General features: G+C 48.3%; 1 protein-coding gene across 1 annotated transcript; it reads right to left on the reverse strand.

The window, feature by feature from the left end:
• Window positions 1-2,704: 2,704 nt before the first annotated feature.
• GSC2 (goosecoid homeobox 2) lies at window positions 2,705-4,238 on the reverse strand. The gene is made up of 3 exons (XM_059408054.1): window positions 3,983-4,238; window positions 3,617-3,870; window positions 2,705-3,047 (listed from the first exon to the last, which is right to left on the reverse strand). Exons 1-3 carry the CDS (start codon window positions 4,236-4,238, stop codon window positions 2,943-2,945), a joined length of 615 nt encoding a protein of 204 aa, XP_059264037.1. The 3' UTR covers window positions 2,705-2,942.
• Between the last annotated feature and the right edge of the window lie 15,076 nt (window positions 4,239-19,314).

The raw sequence follows: 19,314 nt of genomic DNA on the forward strand, positions 1-19,314 counted from the left end.
GCACTGCGAAATTTAAAGGCCTTGGGATTACAGTTTCTCGCGAATCATTGCGTGTGCTTCGTGTTATTAACAAAAACACATTTTAGCTATATACGCGGTTTCAATATTTTTATTCAAACTTTTATGCAAGGAAAAAACCCTAAGACAATTTCTTTTTGATAGTTACCTAATAAAAGAAAAAAAAAATATGAGGTCTAATTTAGAAATGTCTGGTTAAAAATTATTCGGTCCCTTTCGACGACTGTGAGGCCGGAAAGATTCCGGCCAGGCCGAGGACGTCGGATCTCCCTGCCCTCCTGCCCTTCGACCTTTCCCCGAAGCTCCTCAATAAAATGGTTAAAAACAACAAAAAAAAATTATTCGGTCTCTGGACATCACAGTGGGTTTCCCAGAAGAGGAGCCTCATTGAAATGGAACAGAAAATTGCCCAACCATTTTTCAGGCATGATCATTTCTTCCCTAAAAGAGGCTGTGAATTATGTCAAACAAGTTCTGCCCCCGAACAATTTAGTACAATAGACCAGTCATTCTTTCATTCAGTGGGGAACTCCACAATGATGGTTCTTGCCCTGTGGAGCTGACAGCTCCACGTCCTGTCGAGTGGGGAAGACAGGCACTAGTCAGATCATCCCACAAACATAAAACTGCAGTGAACGGGTACAAAGAAAGAGTTTGTACTCGGGGGCAGTCAGGGGAAATTTCCCCAGGGTTAGGAAGTGGTTGCAGATCGAGAATGGACATTGATCAAGTGGAGGGAAAGAGCAGGTGCACAGGCATTGCAGCAGGAGGGAGAAGACCTTTGGATATACAGAGTTCAAGGAGTGGTGAGGTGGGAGATGACACCAGAGGGGCAGGGGCCTCATGGGTCACAGCCAGGAGTTTTGTCTTTGGGAACAATGAGAAGCCCTTAGAGAGGCAGGTTCACTCTTGTACCCTGCCTTTTCTGGGGAGGAAATTGCAGAGGAACCAAAGTAGCTGCATGTGGACAAGACTGGAGGCAACTGCAGTGGTCAAGGTGAGGGGGGGCAGCCTTTTCCTCAGGTTGCTACAGTTGAACCTGGGAAGAAGATAGCTTCTAGGATGGTTTTTGAAGGTAAATTTGATTTGTTATATGTTAACTAACTTGAATTTAAATAAAACAAAAAAATTGATTTACTGTTGGCCTGGGTACAGTGGGTGGGGGATAGGAGGAGGGAGGTTTGCATGGTGGAAGAGTTTGCAACCGACAAGGTGATGTTGAGATGCTGTGGGCTTCCAGGAGGAGTCGTCAAGGGGACAAATTGGATGTAATATCTAGTTCAGGGAAGAGGTCTGGGCTGGAGATGTAAATGTGGCAGAGAGCTAGGCATTGGAGCCCGAAGGTGGAAATGATAAAGGGGAGAATGGAGAAGAGAGGGGGCATGCCTGGGCCCCAGCCTGCAGGACAGCTTTGCCAATGGGCAGCTGGTAGGGGTGAGCCTGCCAAGGAGCAGCTAGAGAGAAAGGAGAGAAAGGAGGACGGTATGCCCACTGGTCCCTTGAAGGTGAGGCTCTGACTGTGGCTGCCTACAAGGACAAAGAGCCAGCCCGCGGCTAGGGTCCCAGAGCCCAGCAAGATGAGGGCATCCCGGGCTGCAGAGACGCTCTGCACACAGACTGTGCAGTATCCGAGGGCAAAGAGCTTTATGACCTCTAGAAGTGTGCATCCTGAAGGGTGGAGGGGGGTGCCGCTCTCCTGGAGGCCCCCAGCATTGTGAGAGCAGCCCTGGCTGGAGACAAGATGCCTTCTCTGTGTTATCTGAGCTAGCCAGCCTTGGAGAGTCCTGGTGGGCAGTAGATGTGCCTTTGGTGAATGGGCTGTGTCTCCTTTGAGATGCCTCCGGGGCCCATCTCCTCCAGGACCCACAAGGAGACAGAACATGATTCCCAAGCCAGATGATGGTGTTCGATGCCTTGAGCCCACCATATGGCCCTATTGGAGGAATCAAAGCCTTGTTTTCTCACCATCTTTCACCCTGGGGCCAGGATGATGGAGAGGAAAATAGATATCATCCCAGGCAGTGGCAGGGGGGCATGGTGCATTGGCCCCATCAAACTTCCTCTTGCCCCTACAAGATGGCAGAGAGCAAGGCAGACAGGCAACATGGAAATCCCCACCCATGAGCAGTACTTCGAAGCCAGTGCAGACTTCCCAGGGTGCCAGGCCATGATCCGTGGGGTAGTCTGCTGTGGCTGGGGAACACAGAGGACTCACTAGGCTGTGCTCTTCAAGGTGAGATGGCCCTTGGGTGAGGGGAATGGGGCCATGGCGGGCTTTGAACTCTGGCTGGCTTTTGTGCTCTTTTTGCAGTTGCATGTTTATTTCCCAGGACCCAGACAAGGCTCACAGAATTAAGGGGCCCGGCAGGGGCTTCTGGAGGTGACCTCACCTGGCATTTTTACCTTATAGCTCTGGACGCCAAGGCCCTGTGCCGGGCGCACAAGCTGGCAAGTCCAGGATGCACAGAAACCTCCCATGGCCCAGGCAGGGAAAGGAGAGGAGGGAGGCCAGCATACCCCAGGTAGGAAAAGGAAGATTCTGCCCTCCTCCCTCCGACAAGGGGTGGTTCCTGTCCTGGAGTTGGTGGGGACTTGAGGAAGCGACCTGCTCTGTGCCCTCCTCCCAGCCCCACCCCCCCACCCCCCAGGGAATCTTCCTGACCCTAGTCACTGCAGAGGAGAGCACATGGAGATGCTCAGTGTTCCCTCCTTTCCCCGGGGCAAGTGACAAGGCAGATGGGGAGTGGGGGGACACACACTTCAGCAGCCCGCTCCTGCCTTGAGCACTAGCTCCAGAAGCCGGAAGTCCTGCAGACAGACGGGAAGAGGCTGGTGTCCTCTCTCAGCTCCATCTCGGGTAGATCTGTCCTCTCTCCTAGTCGGCTCCCCGAAGACGCCAAGACCAGGAATGGCTACCAGGGCCATCAGGAGCTGTCCTTTGGGGCCTTCTTGGCTCCGGGGAGGAGCCTCGAGGTCGCTGACGTGCGTTTCTGGTGTCGCCACTTGGCCCGGCGGTTCTTGAACCAGACCTAAGGAGCAGGAGGGGCCGTTCAGGTCCAGCCCCAGGACCCGCGTCCCCCGCGACCCCCATAGGTGGAGCAGGCGGTAGCTTCCCAGTGGGGATGCGGGCAGACAAGGGCTGCGGGGCAGGTACGCGGCAGCGGCACCCATCATCTCTGAACCGCTGCGAAGGGGGACTGTGGCTCCGGCCGCGGGACGAGAACCACTTTTCCCCCCCCCGGCCCAGCCATCTCTCTTCACCCCTTCCAGCCCCCAACCTGCGCCCCGCGGTGCTCCAGATGCTCCTTCTGCAGCTTCGTGCTCTCTCCGAGTTTCCTAAAGTCTGGCGCATGAATGCGCGCCTCCGGTATCAGGGAAAACTTAAAAAGTGTAAACCAAAGGAAAAATAGCCTCCCCTCCCGTTCCAGTGACACTTTCCTGCACGTGCCTGTTCCCGCCCGCTCCCCGGAACCAGCCCTGCGCCCCACATTGGTCCTTGACCCTCTGGGGACAGGGCGCCAGGACGATCTTTTCAAAAAAGGAGGAAGGAAGCCAGCCCGCTCGGCCCCGTATAGCCGTGCGGCGGGCGGGCACCCACCTCCACGCGCTCCTCGCGCAGGCGGATGCGTCCGGCCAGGCGCTCGCGCGTGCCCACGTCGGGGTACTGGTTCTGCACGAAGAGCGCCTCCAGCGCCTGCAGCTGCTCCTCGCTGAAGATGGTGCGGTGGCGCCGCGTGCGCCGCTGCGGCCCGGGGCCGCCCGCGCCCGGCAGCGCCCCCGAACCTCCAGTGGGCGCGGACAAGGGCAAGGGCGCGGCGGGGCCCAGCCTCAGCGGCCACGGCAGCCGCGCGCCTGCGGGGCGAGGACGCGGTGAGGCGCGGGGCGGGGGCCGAGCTCCGCCCCTGCCGCGCCGCGCCCCGTAGGACCACCCCCCAGCCCCCGCCCGCGTCCGGCTCCCACTCACCCAGTCCGGCGGCCGGCTCCGGGGGCCCTCGGGGCGCCGCGCGGGGACCGCAGCAGCAGCAACAGGCGCAGGGAGCGGCCTCGGGCGCCCCGGGCTCCCCGGGCTCCGCGGGGCTCTGGCGGCCGCCGGGCGGCGGCGCGCGGGCGGCCCGTGCCGGTGGGCTCCGCTCGGGCAGGCTGGAGAGGATGTGCTCAATGGAGAAGGGGCAGGGCCGCCCGGGGCCCCTGCGGCTCGCTGCGCCCCCCGCCGCCGCCATGCCCGCCCGGGCCCGGCCGCCGCCGCCGCGGGAATATATACGTCGGGGGGGGAGCGCGCTGTAATCCCCGGGCCGAGCGCGGAGTCCACGCGGGCTAATCCCGCGCGCTAATCCCCAACTGCGGCGGCGGGAAATCCTGCTCCGCATCGGCGCGCGGGGGCCCGCTGGGCCGGGGGGAGGAGGGGGCCCCCCCGTAGGAAGCCCTCCGCCCCACGTTGGTCTTCCTGTCCCCCAAGAGCTGGCAGGACTCGCGGGCAAGAAGATGCCACTGGGAAGGCATGGAGGGCCGCCTCACCTGGCTTTTGGGGGCAGTGGCCGGGGACCACCCCAACTTTTCAGCCCCCCTGGCGCCTCCCTGCCCAGCCCCTGGGTACCTTCTCTTGAAGCCACCGCAACCAGGCCTGGCTCCTGGTCCCCGTGGGGCCCCACACAGGTGGATGGGCAAGTCTAAAGAAAGCCACCCAAACTGACAATCTCTTGGCCCCCAAATTGCTGGGCTTCGACCTCAAATGGGACCCAACTCCATTGGCACCCCCAACAACCGCGCCGTTCTTTGGCCGCAAATCTCCCACCCATTTCAGAGCCGGGGGTTCTCAGCCTCCTGGAGGAAAATGGCAGAAGCAGGACGCTGCCTCTGCTCATCACCAAACCTGAAACCCCATGCATTGCCTTGTGCCCCCAAGTCTCTACCTTCGCTACTGGATCTACAGGGGAGCCTTCCAGACCCCATCCAAGGCCCCACCCAAGTGCTCTGGAGGGACCCCTCTTTCTGCTTCCTATATGTCCCCAAATCCCCTCAAAACAAAACACAACCCACCCCAACAAAACCCATGAAACACCTCTCCTCTATCCTCACCACAGCCAAGCTTCTCAGGAGCTGACTTGTATGGGCTCTTCACTCTCTTCAGGCCAGTCCCACTGGCTACACTCTTCCCACATAGGCCACGCTGCCCAATATTGCTGATGACCGGTACTTTGCCAAATTCAATGAAGACTCAAGCAAGTAGTACTGAAGGGCCAGTCAGTCATTTCAGCTCAAGACCCTCTTATCTGCACCTCTGAAAAGGATGTCATTGGCTCACAGGAAAGAGCAGAAGACTGTCTGGCTTATGTCCCAGACAGTATTTTTTTTAAATATATTTTAATATATATTATGTATATTCATATATATATGTATTAAATATTTTATTTATTTATTTGACAGAGAGATCACAAGTAGGCAGAGAGGCAGGCAGAGAGAGGGGGGAAAGCAGGCTCCCCGCCAAGCAGAGAGCCTGATGCAGGGCTCAATCCCAGGACCCTGAGACCATGATCCAAGCAGAAGGCAGAGACCTAACCCACTGGTGCCCCCCCCCCCCAGTTGTCAATTTCTGGCCACGGGACCTTCCATATTTTCTCTCAGCTTCCTGTGGCTTGGTTTCCCAATCTATAACATAATAATAGCAACCTAACTCAAGAGGACACAACCAGTTACTGTGTGTGAGATATTAGAACTGGCCTGGGCATGTGGGAGCTCCATGAATGGTAGGTGTCATTGTAAGGCAGCAAACTCACTCCCCCCTTCTTCTCCTCCCACCTCACACACCCTTGTTCAGACTCCTTTGCTCTATCCACACATCAGTGAGGAGACTTTGGACTTCAGGTGACGGAACTTCCCAACTCAATCCCTGTTGCAAGAGTCCTAATAAAGGTGCCCTGAACTTAATCTGAATGCTTGCTTAGTGAAGGAACCATTACTTCTGTGATTGGCTTGGGCACTCTCAGCCTGCCTCATGGTTGCAAGATGGCTGCCACAGCCCTGTATCTCCCATCTCTTCCCGTATGTCCCCTTGGGTGACTGTGGAAACCTCTTCGAGCACAGAACCTCATAGAACTGTGTGCTCACCATTAGATCAGAGAGGCATATGGGGACCGACTACCCATCAAAGTGGGAGTGGTAAGAGGTCCACTCTAGTGCTTTCCAAACATGTCAGGGAATTCCTTGACCCCTTGCCCTCTGAGAGGTGGCATCCAATTCCCTTCCCCTTGAACATGGCCTGTCCTGATGACTTGCTTCTCACCTCCAGAATGGAGAAGAAGTGACCCTAATTTTATAAAATTTATTCTTTGAGAGAGAGCATGGGCAGGGGAGGGGGGGGGCAGAGGGAGAGGGAGAGAGAGAATCTCAAGCAGACTCCCCACAGAGCACAGATCGGGAGGCTGGGCTCCATCTCACAACGCTGAGCTCATGACCTGAGCCAAAATCAAGAGTTGGACACCCAACCAACTGAGCCACCTGGGCGTCCCAAGTGACACTGATGCTTGGAGCCAGCTCAGACAGTTTGGAGATACAGCTCCTCTCTCTTTCATCTTGAGATGTTTGCTCTTCGAACCAACCAGCACACTGCGAGGACCCACCAGCACCCACAGGAAGAGGCATGTGCAGTGGTGTCCCAGCCTGAAGCTCCAGCTGAAGGTCCAGCCAACAGGCAGCAGGTTGAGCAAGGATGTCTTTGGGTGGCTTCTGTCCCAGCTGTCATCAACTGCGACCACAGGACAGACCAGACTGGCACCTGTGAGAGGTAACAATAGAGGTGATTGTGTAGGTGATCATTGCACTACGTTTGAGGGGGGTTCGTTATGTAGCTCTAGACAATAGATGGGTTTGGGTAGTGGAATGGGATGTTGCCGGTATGAGCCCTAAGTCAAGTGGCTTTGGCTTTGGGACCCAACAGCGAGTGGGAGCTGGAAGGACTCTACTGAGACTGCCAGTGGGGTCTTAGAGAGAAATGAGAAAAGTCTTCCTTGAAGATGGAGACAGGAGAGCCTTGGTGCAGAGCGGCGAGAAACATGGCGACACTGTCATCTGTAGCAGGACGGGAGATAGAATACGTCTCCTGTGAGGAAGATGGTCCAGCTGAGGAGATGCCCTGCGGGGCCACAGAAGCAGCTGCCTGCCAGCCTTCGGCTACCGACAGTGAAGAGAGGGGAAAGACGCTCTGAAAGAAGGAGACGTTCATACCTAGAAGCCAGCTGACAAGTTAACTATAACATCTGCTGCATGGATGACTGGTTCCGTTCCTGGGAGCTGCCCTAGAGAAATGAAAACTTCTGTTCTCACAAAATGCTGCCCCTGCATGTTTAGAGAAGTTCTCCTAATCATCACCAAAGCTTGGAAGCAACCCGGATGGCCATCAGCTGTTGAGTAGACCAACACGCCATGGTCCACCCCCCAAGGGAGAGCCCAGGGCGCCAAAGACATACGCAGGAGCTCAGAGCAACTCAGAAGATTGGACTGAATGAAAGAAATCGGTCTCAGAAGACTCCATACTGTGTTGAGGCCATGTATGTGACACTTTGAAAATGGCAACCGATCTGGGGAACAGATCACTGGTTGGGGTGGGGGAGGAAAAAGAGGGGGTTTTGCGGGGGAGTCCCTGAGGGAAGGGGAGAGGAGGAAGAAATGCTAAGGGGGATGCTGTCTCTTCTCCAGCCCTGGGGGGGGGGGGGTCAGGGCCACCTCTCTTGTGGAGGTGGCTCCCATCCAGTCCAGGCTCCAGATAAATGGTCAGTGGCAAATCACCAGCTCACCCCAGGGACGCTTACTCCACCCCTGCCACACTCAGTCCCACATTAAGTCCATTGCTTTCAGATCCTCCAGATTCTGGTTGGGCACAATTTCTGGACGTACATGGGAAAGGAAAGCTAGTGGGATGGACTGTGGCCCCTGTTGCTTAAGTTGGTCCCGGGCCTGTAACCAGGCACCGTCTGCTCCTTCTTCCCCAGCCTTTTCTAAATCCCCTACTCCTAACACTTCTGAAGGTCTGGGTGCCTTGCCTGATGGGTTGGCCCTGATGGGCTGGCCCAGATGCTCCTCCCTGGGGACATGAGCCCCTGGGTCCCATCCCCTCCTCAGTCTGTGCTGGCTGTCATGGCCCATTCACAGTGACATCTGGGCAAGGGAGCACCACAGGACATCCAGTGGGTGGGAATAGCAAACATCCTTCTTCCCAGGATCTGGATCCGGTACCCCTGCCTGTAGGGATACCCCTTTGCTTGGTGGCATAAAAAGCTCAGAGTGACCGGGCAGATGTCCTGGCTTATATCTTGTGCCATTCTTACTGTGCTCCTGGTGAAATTACCCCCCTCTGAGACCCAGAACCTAAAGTTGCAAGAATGAGGACACCAATTCCCTAGTTGGGTCTCTGGGAGTATTGGGGAGCAGAGTGTCCCACCAGGACCCCTGGGTCCCTCATGTCACACTGGATCTCTAGGTGCATCCTCTCCTGACTTCCTTGTCTCTAAACTTCTACTCTTGCTGTGTCCGGAGGCCCCTCGCTCAACTGTTTGCGATGGCAGACAGGGGTGCACGTCTTCTTTTCCCCGGGCACTTTTCCCTCCATATAACATGGGTGACGCAGTGCTCTGTAGGAACTTCACCCCTTAGAGGGCTTTCCCCTCACTGCTGGCATTCAGGGCCACCCACAGTGCAGTGAGTGAGGCCACCTGCGGGTGGCAGTCACTTCCTTAGTCAGCCTGCCTGGGTCTAGATTGGCTCAGAGCTGATCCTGGCAATCCCACATGCATTGTAGGATGTTACCATTACCGTAAGTCTTCTTCGTGGCTCTGACCAGGTCCCGCTCTGATGAGTCATTCTGGCCACGTGATCACTGGGTCATTGTGGAAATAAGTTAAAGGGTCAGATGCTCAGTTCTTGCTGGGGCCCAGTAACATGCCAGGAGCTGTTTTGTGAATGGTGTGTAGCATTGGCCTCGTTCTAGAACACTGAGAGTCCTAGGGCAGCTCTCCCACTGGAACCTACCAGAGCCCCCACTCGAAATCTTTCTGTGCCCTGGCATTTTCCATGGGCTCTGCCAGATCACAAGGCCAGGAGCAGAGCTGCTTGTACCAAAGCCTAGACCTGCTGCAGACCCCTTTCTATTCTGGGTTCTACATACAGTTGTCATGCTCAGTATCAGCCAATAGACTGCTCATGGCGGTATTCTCAAGTGCAAAGACATGGCCTCCAAGACCCAAAGAAGAGTCCTGCAGTGTATTCTTTCTTAGTAGTAGGAGGGGCAGGGCACAATTACTTGTCTTTTACTTTGAGGGAATGTTCTAGCAGGGAACATCTAGGATCAGACCACTGGAGTCCTAGAAACTTCGTTTATCTTTTCATTATTGGGTTGTAAGCATTCTTCATATATTTAAGATATGAGTCCTTATCAGACACACAATGTGCAAAATCTCCCATTCTATAGGTAGTTTTCCATTTTCTTGATGGTGTTCTTTGAAGCAAAAAAATTTAAAATTTGAATAAGTCCAATTTTTTTTTCTTTTAAGATTTTATTTATTTATTTGACAGAGTGAGACACAGTGAGAGAGGGAACACAAGCAGAGGGAACAGCAGAAGGAGAAGCAGGCTCCTGGCTGAGCAGTGAGCCTGATGTGAGGCTCGATCCCAGGACCCTGGGATCATGACCCGAGCTGAAGGCAGACACTTAACTACTGCGCCGCCCAGGTGCCCCCTTTTAAGTAATCTTTATCCCCAATGTGGAGCTTGAACTCATGACCCTGAGATCAAGAGGCTCTTCCAACTGAGCCAGCCAGCCTCCCCTCGAGTGACTTCTCATATATGGATGGTGGGAGGTAAAGGTTAATTAAGTTCATTCTTTTCCATGTGGATACCTTGTCATCCCAGAATCATTTGTTGAAAAGCTTATTCTTTTGTCCATTACATTGTTTTGCTCCCCGGTTGAAAATAAATTGACCATAAATGTGAGGACATATTCCTGGATTCTGAATTCTGCCCCATTCATCTACATGTCTATCCTATGGCAATATTCTACAGTCTTGAGAACTATAGCTTTGCAGTCAGTTTTGAGTTCGGGGAGTGTGCGCTCTCTAACTTTGTTCTTTTTCAACATTGGTTTGGTTATTCTGGTTCCCATGAATTTCCATGTGAATTTTAGAACGAGCTTTATCAGTTTTGGCAAACAGACCAGGTAGAATTTTGACAAGGATGGTGTTGAAGCTGAATCTACAATTTGGGGATTATTACTATCTTAACATTAATCCTTCCGATCCACAGACATTGGACGTCTTGATTTATTTAGATCTTCTTTAACTTATTTCCACAATGTTTTATAATTTTCAGAGTATCCATTTTTCACTTCTTTGTTAATTTTCCCAAGTATTTTATTCTTTTTGGCATTATGGAATAATTGTCTTAATTTCATTTTCCAATTGCTCATTGCAGGACTATAAAAATACAATTGATTTTTTGAGGTGGGGAGGGAGAGAAAGAGAGAGAGGATCCTGAACAGGCTCCATGGCCAGCAGGGAGCCAGGCATGGAACTGGATCTCATGACCCTGGATCATGACCTGAGCCAAAAATCAGGAGTCAGATGCTTAAATGACCGAGCCACCAACGTGCCCCAGAGAAAGTTCAATTTTTAAGGAAGATTTATTTACTTTAGAGAGGGGCAGGAGAAGCAGAAGGAGCGAGAGAGAGAGAGAGAGTCTCAAGCAGAATGAGGTGGACGGAACCCCACACATAGTGGGGATCCATCCCAGAACCCGGAGATCATGGCCCGAACTGAAATCAATTGCTGGCACTTAACCGACTGAGCCACTCAGGTGCCCCAAGAAAAATCACTTTTCTTTCTCCCTTCTCTCCCTCCCTCTTTCCTATCTCTCTCTCTCTCTTTCTGTTTTATCATGAAGGGGTGCTTCTGGTCCATCTGGTTTTTGTGGGGGTCAGACTAATGAATTAAATTGGGTTTTACTAGAGATCAGCACCCTGCATCCTTTAAGTCATTAGCCATGACATTGACCTCTGCTGTTCTTCCTGTGAAGCAGCACTATTATTTTTTTTTTTCCTTTTTGAAGGGGGCAAGTTCAGGAGCTCTCTCTCACAAAATAGGTCTTATTCTAAAGGTCAGAACCACTGGGGAAAGTTCTGTGACATGCTAAACATATGTATTACAATTATCCATTCAAAAACTGGAGAAATCAGGGCGCCTGGGTGGCTCAGTTGGTTAAGCTTCTGCCTTCGGCTCAGGTCCTGATCTCAGGGTCCTGGGATCTAGCCCCGCATGGAGTCATTGGGCTCTCCGCACAGTGGGAAGTCTGCCTCTCCCTCTCCTTCTGCGCCTCCCCCTGATTGTGTTCTGTCTCTCTCTCGCTCTCAAATAAATTAATTAACTAAATCTTAAAAAAACCCAAAACTGGAGACATAACCGGTAGGTAGGTTAGGAACCTGGCCATTTGTTACCCAAATCCTCAACACCCAGCTCTAACAGGAAGGCTGTGATGGTATTTTGGGTTCCCAGTTTCAGTGTGGAGCTCGTTATAAAGTGACCTGGGTTTTCCCTTTCTCCAGAATGCAACCGCTTGAGTAAATGGACACAGGTCCTTTCACGGAAGGGTTAGGACATCACTCCTATGTACGTTGTTCATGGTGTTGCTGGATCCTTCCCCACGTGAAGGAGACTTCAGTAAATGAGGCCCAGGCCTGAGAACTGGCTGGAAATTGGGCGATAGATTGTGACAGTCCCTTGGGTTCAGTGATCTCCGCCTTTTGTTCTTTTATTGTTTTTGTTTTTATTTTTTTAACGTGGTAAAATGTCCATAGCATAGAATTGATCATTGTAATCATTTTCAAGTGCACAATTCTGTGACATTAAGTATATTCATAATTTTGTGTAACCATCATCACTGTCATTTCTGGCTCTTTCCATCAGCCCAAACAGAAACTTACACTCATCAAACAATAACTCCCCCTTCCCTCCTACTCCTGGTGCTTCCAATCGAGAGTTCGTTGGTTAGCTGAGTTCCATTGAATGGATATACCACATTTTAAAATCCATTCATCTGTAGGTTGATATGCGGGTTGCTTCCACCTTGACTATTTTATTTTAAAATATTTTATTTATTTATTTGACAGAGAGAGATAGAGAGAGATCACAAGTAGGCAGAGAGGCAGTTCGAGAGAGAGGGGGAAGTAGGCTCCCTGCTGAGCAGAGAGCCCCATGTGGGGCTCGATCCCAGGACCTTGAGATCATGACCTGAGCCGAAGGCACAGGCTTAACCCACTGAGCCACCCAGGTGCCCCCACCTTGACTATTTTAAATATTGTTGCTGTGACGGTGGGTATACAAGTATCTACTTGAGTTCCCACCTTCAATTCTTTTTTTTTTTTTTTTAATATTTTTTATTTATTTATTTGAGAGAGAGACAGTGAGAGAGAGCATGAGAGGCGAGAAGGTCAGAGGGAAAAGCAGACTCCCCATGGAGCTGGGAGCCCGATGCAGAGCCGAAGGCAGTTGCCTAACCAACTGAGCCATCCAGGCGCCCCAGCCCACCTTCAATTCTTTTGGGTAAATAACTAGAAGTGGAATTGCTGAGTCATATGGTAATTCCGTTTAGCTTTCCAAGAGACCACTAAATTGTTTTTTCACAATAGCAGCCCCATCTTACACCCCACCAGCAAAGCACAAGGGGTCCAATTTCTCTACGTCTTTGCCAACGTTTGTTATTTTCTGTTTTTTAAATTTATAGTCATCATGATGGATTGGTATCCTGTGGTTCTGAATTGCATTTCCCTAGTGATTAATGATGCTGAATGTCTTTTCAAGTGCTTTTTGGCCATTTGTATGTCTCCTTTGGAGAAATGTCAATTCAAGTCCTTGTTCTTTTTTTTTTTTTTTTTTTTAAGATTTTATTTCTTTGTTTGAGAGAGAGCAAGAGAGCGAGGGAACACAAGCAGGGGGAGCTGTAGAGGGAGTGAGAGAAGTAGGCTCCCCCAGAGCAGAAACCAGATGTGGGGCATGACCTGAGCCGAAGGTAGACCTTTAGCTGACTGAGCCACCCAGGTTCTCCCTGTGTTCATGTTGGAATTAGGTTGTTTTGTTTTTGTTGTTGTTATTATTCTTTTACCCAACATTTCATTATGAAAAGATTCAAACATTCAGAAAATTTGAAAGGTCAGTACAGTGAACATCCATACCCTCACTACCTAGATTCTTTTCTTTTTTTAAAGATTTTATTTATTATTTATTTATTTGACAGAAGAGATCACAAGTAGGCAGAGGCAGGCAGTGAGAGAGAAGAGGAAGCAGGCTCCCTTGAAACAGAGCCTGATGCGGGGCTCGATCCCAGGATACTGGGATCATGACCCAAGCCGAAGGCAGAGGCTTTAACACACTGAGCCATGCAGGCACCCCTAGATTCTTTTTTAAAAAAAAATATTTTATTTTATTTGTTTGACAGAGAGAGAGAATGTGAGAGAGGGAATACAAGCAGGGAGAGTAGGAGAGGGAGAAGCAGGCTTCTCGTGGAGCAGAGAGCCAGACGTGGGACTCCATCCCAAAACCCTGTGATCATAACCTGGGCTGAAGGCAGACACTTAATGACTGAGCCACCCCAGCGCCCTACTACCTAAATTCTTTGATTAGCATTTTGCCTTATCACCTATCTCCATTAGTCCATCTGATTTTTTATGCATTCCAAAACAAGTCAGAGACATCAGTACACTTCACATCGAAAATCTTCAGCATGCATATCATTAACTCAATATTTACAATATTTACAAATTAAAGGTTAACATTTACATGTAGAGAATTATACAAATCTTGAATGTGCCATTTTGTGAGTTTTGGTTTTTTTTTAAAACAGCTGTGCTATTCAAACCTTTATCAAGATATAGGATATTCCCATCACCCTGGAAAGTTTCCTCATGTTCCTTGTCAGATAATCACCATCCTCAAGAGGAAAACACTGCTCTGTTTTTTGAAACAGATTAATTTTGCCTGCTCTGAGAGTTCACTGAAATGAACTCCTACCGTATGACCTACTCTTGTACAAGGCTTCTTTTGTTCAGCATAATATATATTTGTTTACTTTTTAAAAAAATATTTATTTATTTAAGGGAGAGAGAGAGACAGAGCACAGAGTGAGTGAGAACACGAGTTGAGGGGAGAGGGAGAGGGAGAAACAGACTCACCACTGAGCAGGAAGCACGATGCGGGGCTCCATTCCAGGACCCTGGGATATGAACTGAGCCAAAGGCTGACGCAGAACCAACTGAGCCACCCAGGCGCCCTATATTTGTTTACTTTTATTTGCATTTATTTTATGCAGAATTTACCCCTGGGCCGTGATTCTGTTTCTTCTGAGATATCTTTTTCTTCTGTGCAAACTCCTTTGGTTTAAAAACAGTCTGGTCTTTTGCAGTAAGGAGCGTCTGAGTGTGGAAGGGAGAGCACACAGATGGGTTTAATCTGACCATGAGCCCTGTGAGTTCTCACCACATCTTGGGGACTTTGCTCATCTGCATGTGTTCAATGACCCCCAAATTACGTCTAAACCCTTAGGTTCAGCATTACTTTCTGCCTTTTTAAGCATGTGCAGGAGAAATCCAGCACTCTCCTTGGGCCCTGACGCTATGGCCAGCCCCACTGGGCATGCCTATGCGCTGCACCATTGGAGCCACGGAATGGCCCACGTTGCTTCTGCAAAGTGACATCCTTCAGATACTGGGTGTTTTTTCAGATATGCTTACCCCTGATGGCCTGGGCAGTTTGTTCTTTAAGTGAACACGAAGACTTGAACCTCTTGATTTGCATGATTTTGTAGAGTTTTCTGGGTCAAGTGAATAGTGAACCATTTTCAGAGATCATCTCAGAAGAATTCAGGATATTCTTAAGATTCATCCATCTCTAGATGTCTGGGTGGCTCAGTCAGTTAAGCATCTCCCTTCAGCTCAGATCATGATCCCAGGGTCCTGGGATCAAGTCCCACATCAGGCTCCCTGCCTGCTGCTCTCTCTGCTTGTGCACTCACTCTCTCTCTCTCTCTGACAAATATGTAAAAATCTTCCAAAAAGAATTCCTCAATTTCATTGTGTTGTTTTGTGCCAGTGTTAGTCTATCAATAATGAATGTTGTAGTTGAACTAGCCCTTATGGTTCCTTTTTTTTTTTTTTTAGATTTTATTTAGTATTTGAAAGAGAGCATGAGAATGGGGAGTGTCAGTGGGCAAAGCAGACTCCCCACCAAGCAGGGAGTCAGACACAGGACTCAATCCTGGGACTCCAGGACCATGATCTGAGCCAAAGGCAGTTGCCCAACTGACTGAGCCCCCCAGGCACCCAGCCTTTTATGGTTCTTATTGTGATCATAAGACACTTTTCAGCAGTAAACATCAGGAAGCTTTGAAAAATAAAAATGTATTACTTACAGGACCTGAAATTTACACAGCACACCCGGGGCAACACAGCAAGGTCATAGGTAGAGAGAGAGAGAGCACAGACCTGGGGTTTTACTTTTACTGGGGTTAAGGGTGGAAGCCTTAGGTTTCAGGGCCTCAGGCATTTAAAAAAAAGATTTTATTCATTTATTTGAGACAGATAGCAAGAGAGAGATCTCATGAGAGGGAGGAGAAGCAGAAGGAGAGGGAGAAGCCGACTCCCTGCTGAGCAGGGAGCCCAATGATGCAGGACTCTATCCCAAGATCCTGACCTGAGCTGAAGGCAGGTGCTTAACCAGCTGAGCCACCCAGATGTCCTCAGGAGCTCAACCTTTATTGTTGCATTTATTTTTTTAAAAAGATTTTATTTATTTATTTGACAGACAGAGATCAAAAGTAGGCAGAGAGGCAGGCAGAGAGAGAGAGGAGAAAGCGGACTCCCTGCACAGCAGAGAGCCCAATGTGGGACTCGATCCCTGGACCCTGAGATCACAACCAGAGCCGAAGGCAGAGGCTTAACCCACTGAGCCACCCAGGCACCCTTTATTGGTGAATTTAAAATCTAAGAGCAGGAATATAAAGCATGGCAAGAGAAAAAGACAAAAGGTGCAATGGTCATTTATCAAAATCAACCAAGATCTCTAAAACAAAGGAGCCTTCCTGGAGGGAGGTGGCCTGGTTCTTAACCTAGTTGTATGGCTGATAATGTGTTTATTGGAGATAACCATCTCTGAAGGAGATGCCCCCTTGATCAGAGCTTACACCAGGCACTTGGACGACAAAAAAAAGAAATCCAGCCTTTAGGGCTTACACTATATGTGTGAATCAGAAATGTTTTCTTCTTATCACTGACTAGTATGCCTTTGCTGTGAAGATATTTTCCAGTTTCTTCTAAAATGTTATAATTTTTTATTTTGTGTTTAGATCCACAATGGCTCTCAAATTAATTTTCGTGTATGGTCTGAGGCAGGAGTTGAAGCTAATTTTTTGTTTTCTATAGAGATATTTTGTTGTTACAGCACAGTTATTGAAATAACTGTCCCTTCCCTGTTACATTTCACTGGCGCCTTGTTTAGGAGTGAATCGCTGGTGGGTCTCTTTCTCGGCTCTCTGTTCTATCCCACTGATCTACTTATTGACGCTTAGACCAGTAGCATAGTGCATTGCTGTAGCTTCACGGAAAGTTCTGAGAAACTTCTCCATAGGTTCTCTAAACTTGTTATTCCTTTTCAAGATTGTTTTGGACCTGCTATTTCAGGTCCTTTGTATTCCTATAAAATATTAGAGTTGCCTTGTTCATTTCTTCAGGAAAAGCAGACCAGGATTGTGTTGAGAATTGGACTGAAACCATAGATTAATTTTGGGAGAACTGCTACCTTAAAGAAATTGACCCTCCAAATCTGTGAACTTGGTATCTTGCACTCCATTTATTTAGATCTCCTTTGAGTTCGTGCAGCAATATTTGTAGGTTGCAATGTAGATGTCTTAGAGGTTTGTTGTTAGATTAATTTCTAAATATTTTACGTTTCTTGATGCTATTGTAAATGGAATTGTTTTTAAGTTTTCAATTATTTGTTACTACTATATGGAAATATCGTTCATGTTTGTGTATTAATCACATATCATGACTGTATTAGTTTGCTAGAGCTGCTGTAACTAAATACCACAAACTGCATTATGTAAAACAACAGAAATTTATTGTCTCACATTTCTGGGAGCTAGAAGTCTGAAAAAAGGGTGTTAACAGGGCTAGGCTTTCTCTGAAGCCTGAAGAGAATTCTTTCCTTACCTCTTCATAGCTTCTGGAGCTTTGCTGGCAGTAATTGGCAGTCCTTGGCTTCTAGCTACATAGCTCCAATCTTTGCTTTTGTTGTCACATTGCATTCTTCCCATGTGTCTGTTTTCACATGGATTTATTTTTAAATTTATTTATCCATCTGAGAGAGAGAGAATGAGAGAAAGTATGAGAAGGGAGAAGGTCAGAGGGAGAAGTAGACTCCATGTGGAGCTGGGAGCCCCATGCGGACTCAACCCCAGGATTCTGGGATCATGGCCTGAGCCGAAGGCAGTTGCTTAACCAACTGAGCCACCCAGGTGCCCACACATGTATGTACTCTTATGAAGACACCAGTCTTGCTGGATTAGAGGTCCATCCTACTCTGGAAAGACCTCATCCTAACTAATTACAAATGTAGTGAACTTATTTCCAAAATAAAGTCACATTTTGAAGTACTGGGTATTAGGACTTCTACATATATTGGAAAGAGACATAATCCAACCTTGCTGATTTCATGCATTAACTTATAGACCTCTATAATTTGCTTTTGTAGATACATAGAGGTTCTCTATATAAATGATTATACCATCTAAAATACCATGTCTAATTTTGCTTATTTTACAATATTATAACTTCCATTCCTTATAGAATTATCTAGACCTCCAGTACAATGTTGAATAAAAATGGTGAAGTCAAACTTCTTTACCTTGTTCCCAATCTTAGAAGGAAATAGCACAGTGTTTAAGCATTAAGTCTTATGATAGCAGGTTTTTCAGAGACGCAGCAAAGATTTTGAAGCAACTATTAGAACTATGTTCAAGAATATAAAAGAAAATATGCTCATAATAAATGATAAGATGGGAAGTCTCAGCAGAGAAAAAGAAACTTAAAAAAAAACCAAGTGGAAATTCTAGAATTGAAAAATACAGTATTAAAAATAAAAAATTTATGAGACGGGCTTTAACAGTAGAAGACAGGTGACAGAAAAGTCAATGAAATCAAGATAGACCAATGTAAGTTATCCAACCTGGACAATGGAGATAAAAATGGTTGATTAAATAAATGAACAAAATCTCAGGAATCTGAGAGACCCTGCAGTAGTTTGTAAGACCTAGCATATGTGTTACTGGAATCCCAGAAAAATTAGAGGGAGAATGGAGGCATGTATTAGTTTGCTATCACAGTTGTAACAAGTTGTCACAAACTTGATGATTTAAAATAATACAAATATATTGACTTCCAGTTTTGTAGGTTAGAAGTTTGACATAGGCCATCATGTGGCTAAAAGCAAGGTATCAGCTGGGCACCATTTCTTTCTGAAAGAAAATCCATTCCTTTGCCTTTTCCAGCTTTTACAGGTTGCTCTGGCTCACATGTCATTCCTCATTTTCCAAGACAGCAATACTAGGTCTCTTCCTTCTCACAATTGCATCACTCTTACTTCTTCTGTCCCCTCTTTAACCTTTAAGGGCTCTTGGAATTACACTGGACTCCCTGGAATACTCCAGGAGAATCTCCTTATCTCAAGGTTCTAAACCTAGTCACAGCTGCCATGTAAAAAAACCATATTTATAGGTTCTGGAGATTAAGGATGTAGACATCTTTGAGAGGATCATTGTTCTTCCTACCAAAAGGATAATTATTCTTCCTACCACAGGGAAGAGAAAAATATTTGAAGAGATAATGATTTAGTCTTAAATTTTTTTTAAAGGTTTTATTTGTTTATTTGACAGAGAGAGCACAAGTAGGCAGAGGAAGAGGGAGAATCAGACTCCCCCTGAGCAGGGAGCCTGATGCAGGGCTGAATCTCAGGACCCTGGAATCATGACCTGAGCCAAGGGCAGATGCTTAACCGACTGAACCACCCAGGTGCCCCAAAGCCTTTTAAAAAAATTTAATGAAAGATATGCATTGACAGATTCATTAAGATTGGCATCACCTAAACAATGTAAAAACAGAAAACAATGGCTAGACACATCCTAGTCAAACTGAAAGCTGAAAATAAAGAATAAATACTAAAAATAACCAGGGAAACATCACACATTATACAAAGGGAAAGGATACAACTG

Source organism: Mustela nigripes, chromosome 8, assembly GCF_022355385.1.
Source record: "Mustela nigripes isolate SB6536 chromosome 8, MUSNIG.SB6536, whole genome shotgun sequence".
Lineage (NCBI taxonomy): Eukaryota > Metazoa > Chordata > Mammalia > Carnivora > Mustelidae > Mustela > Mustela nigripes.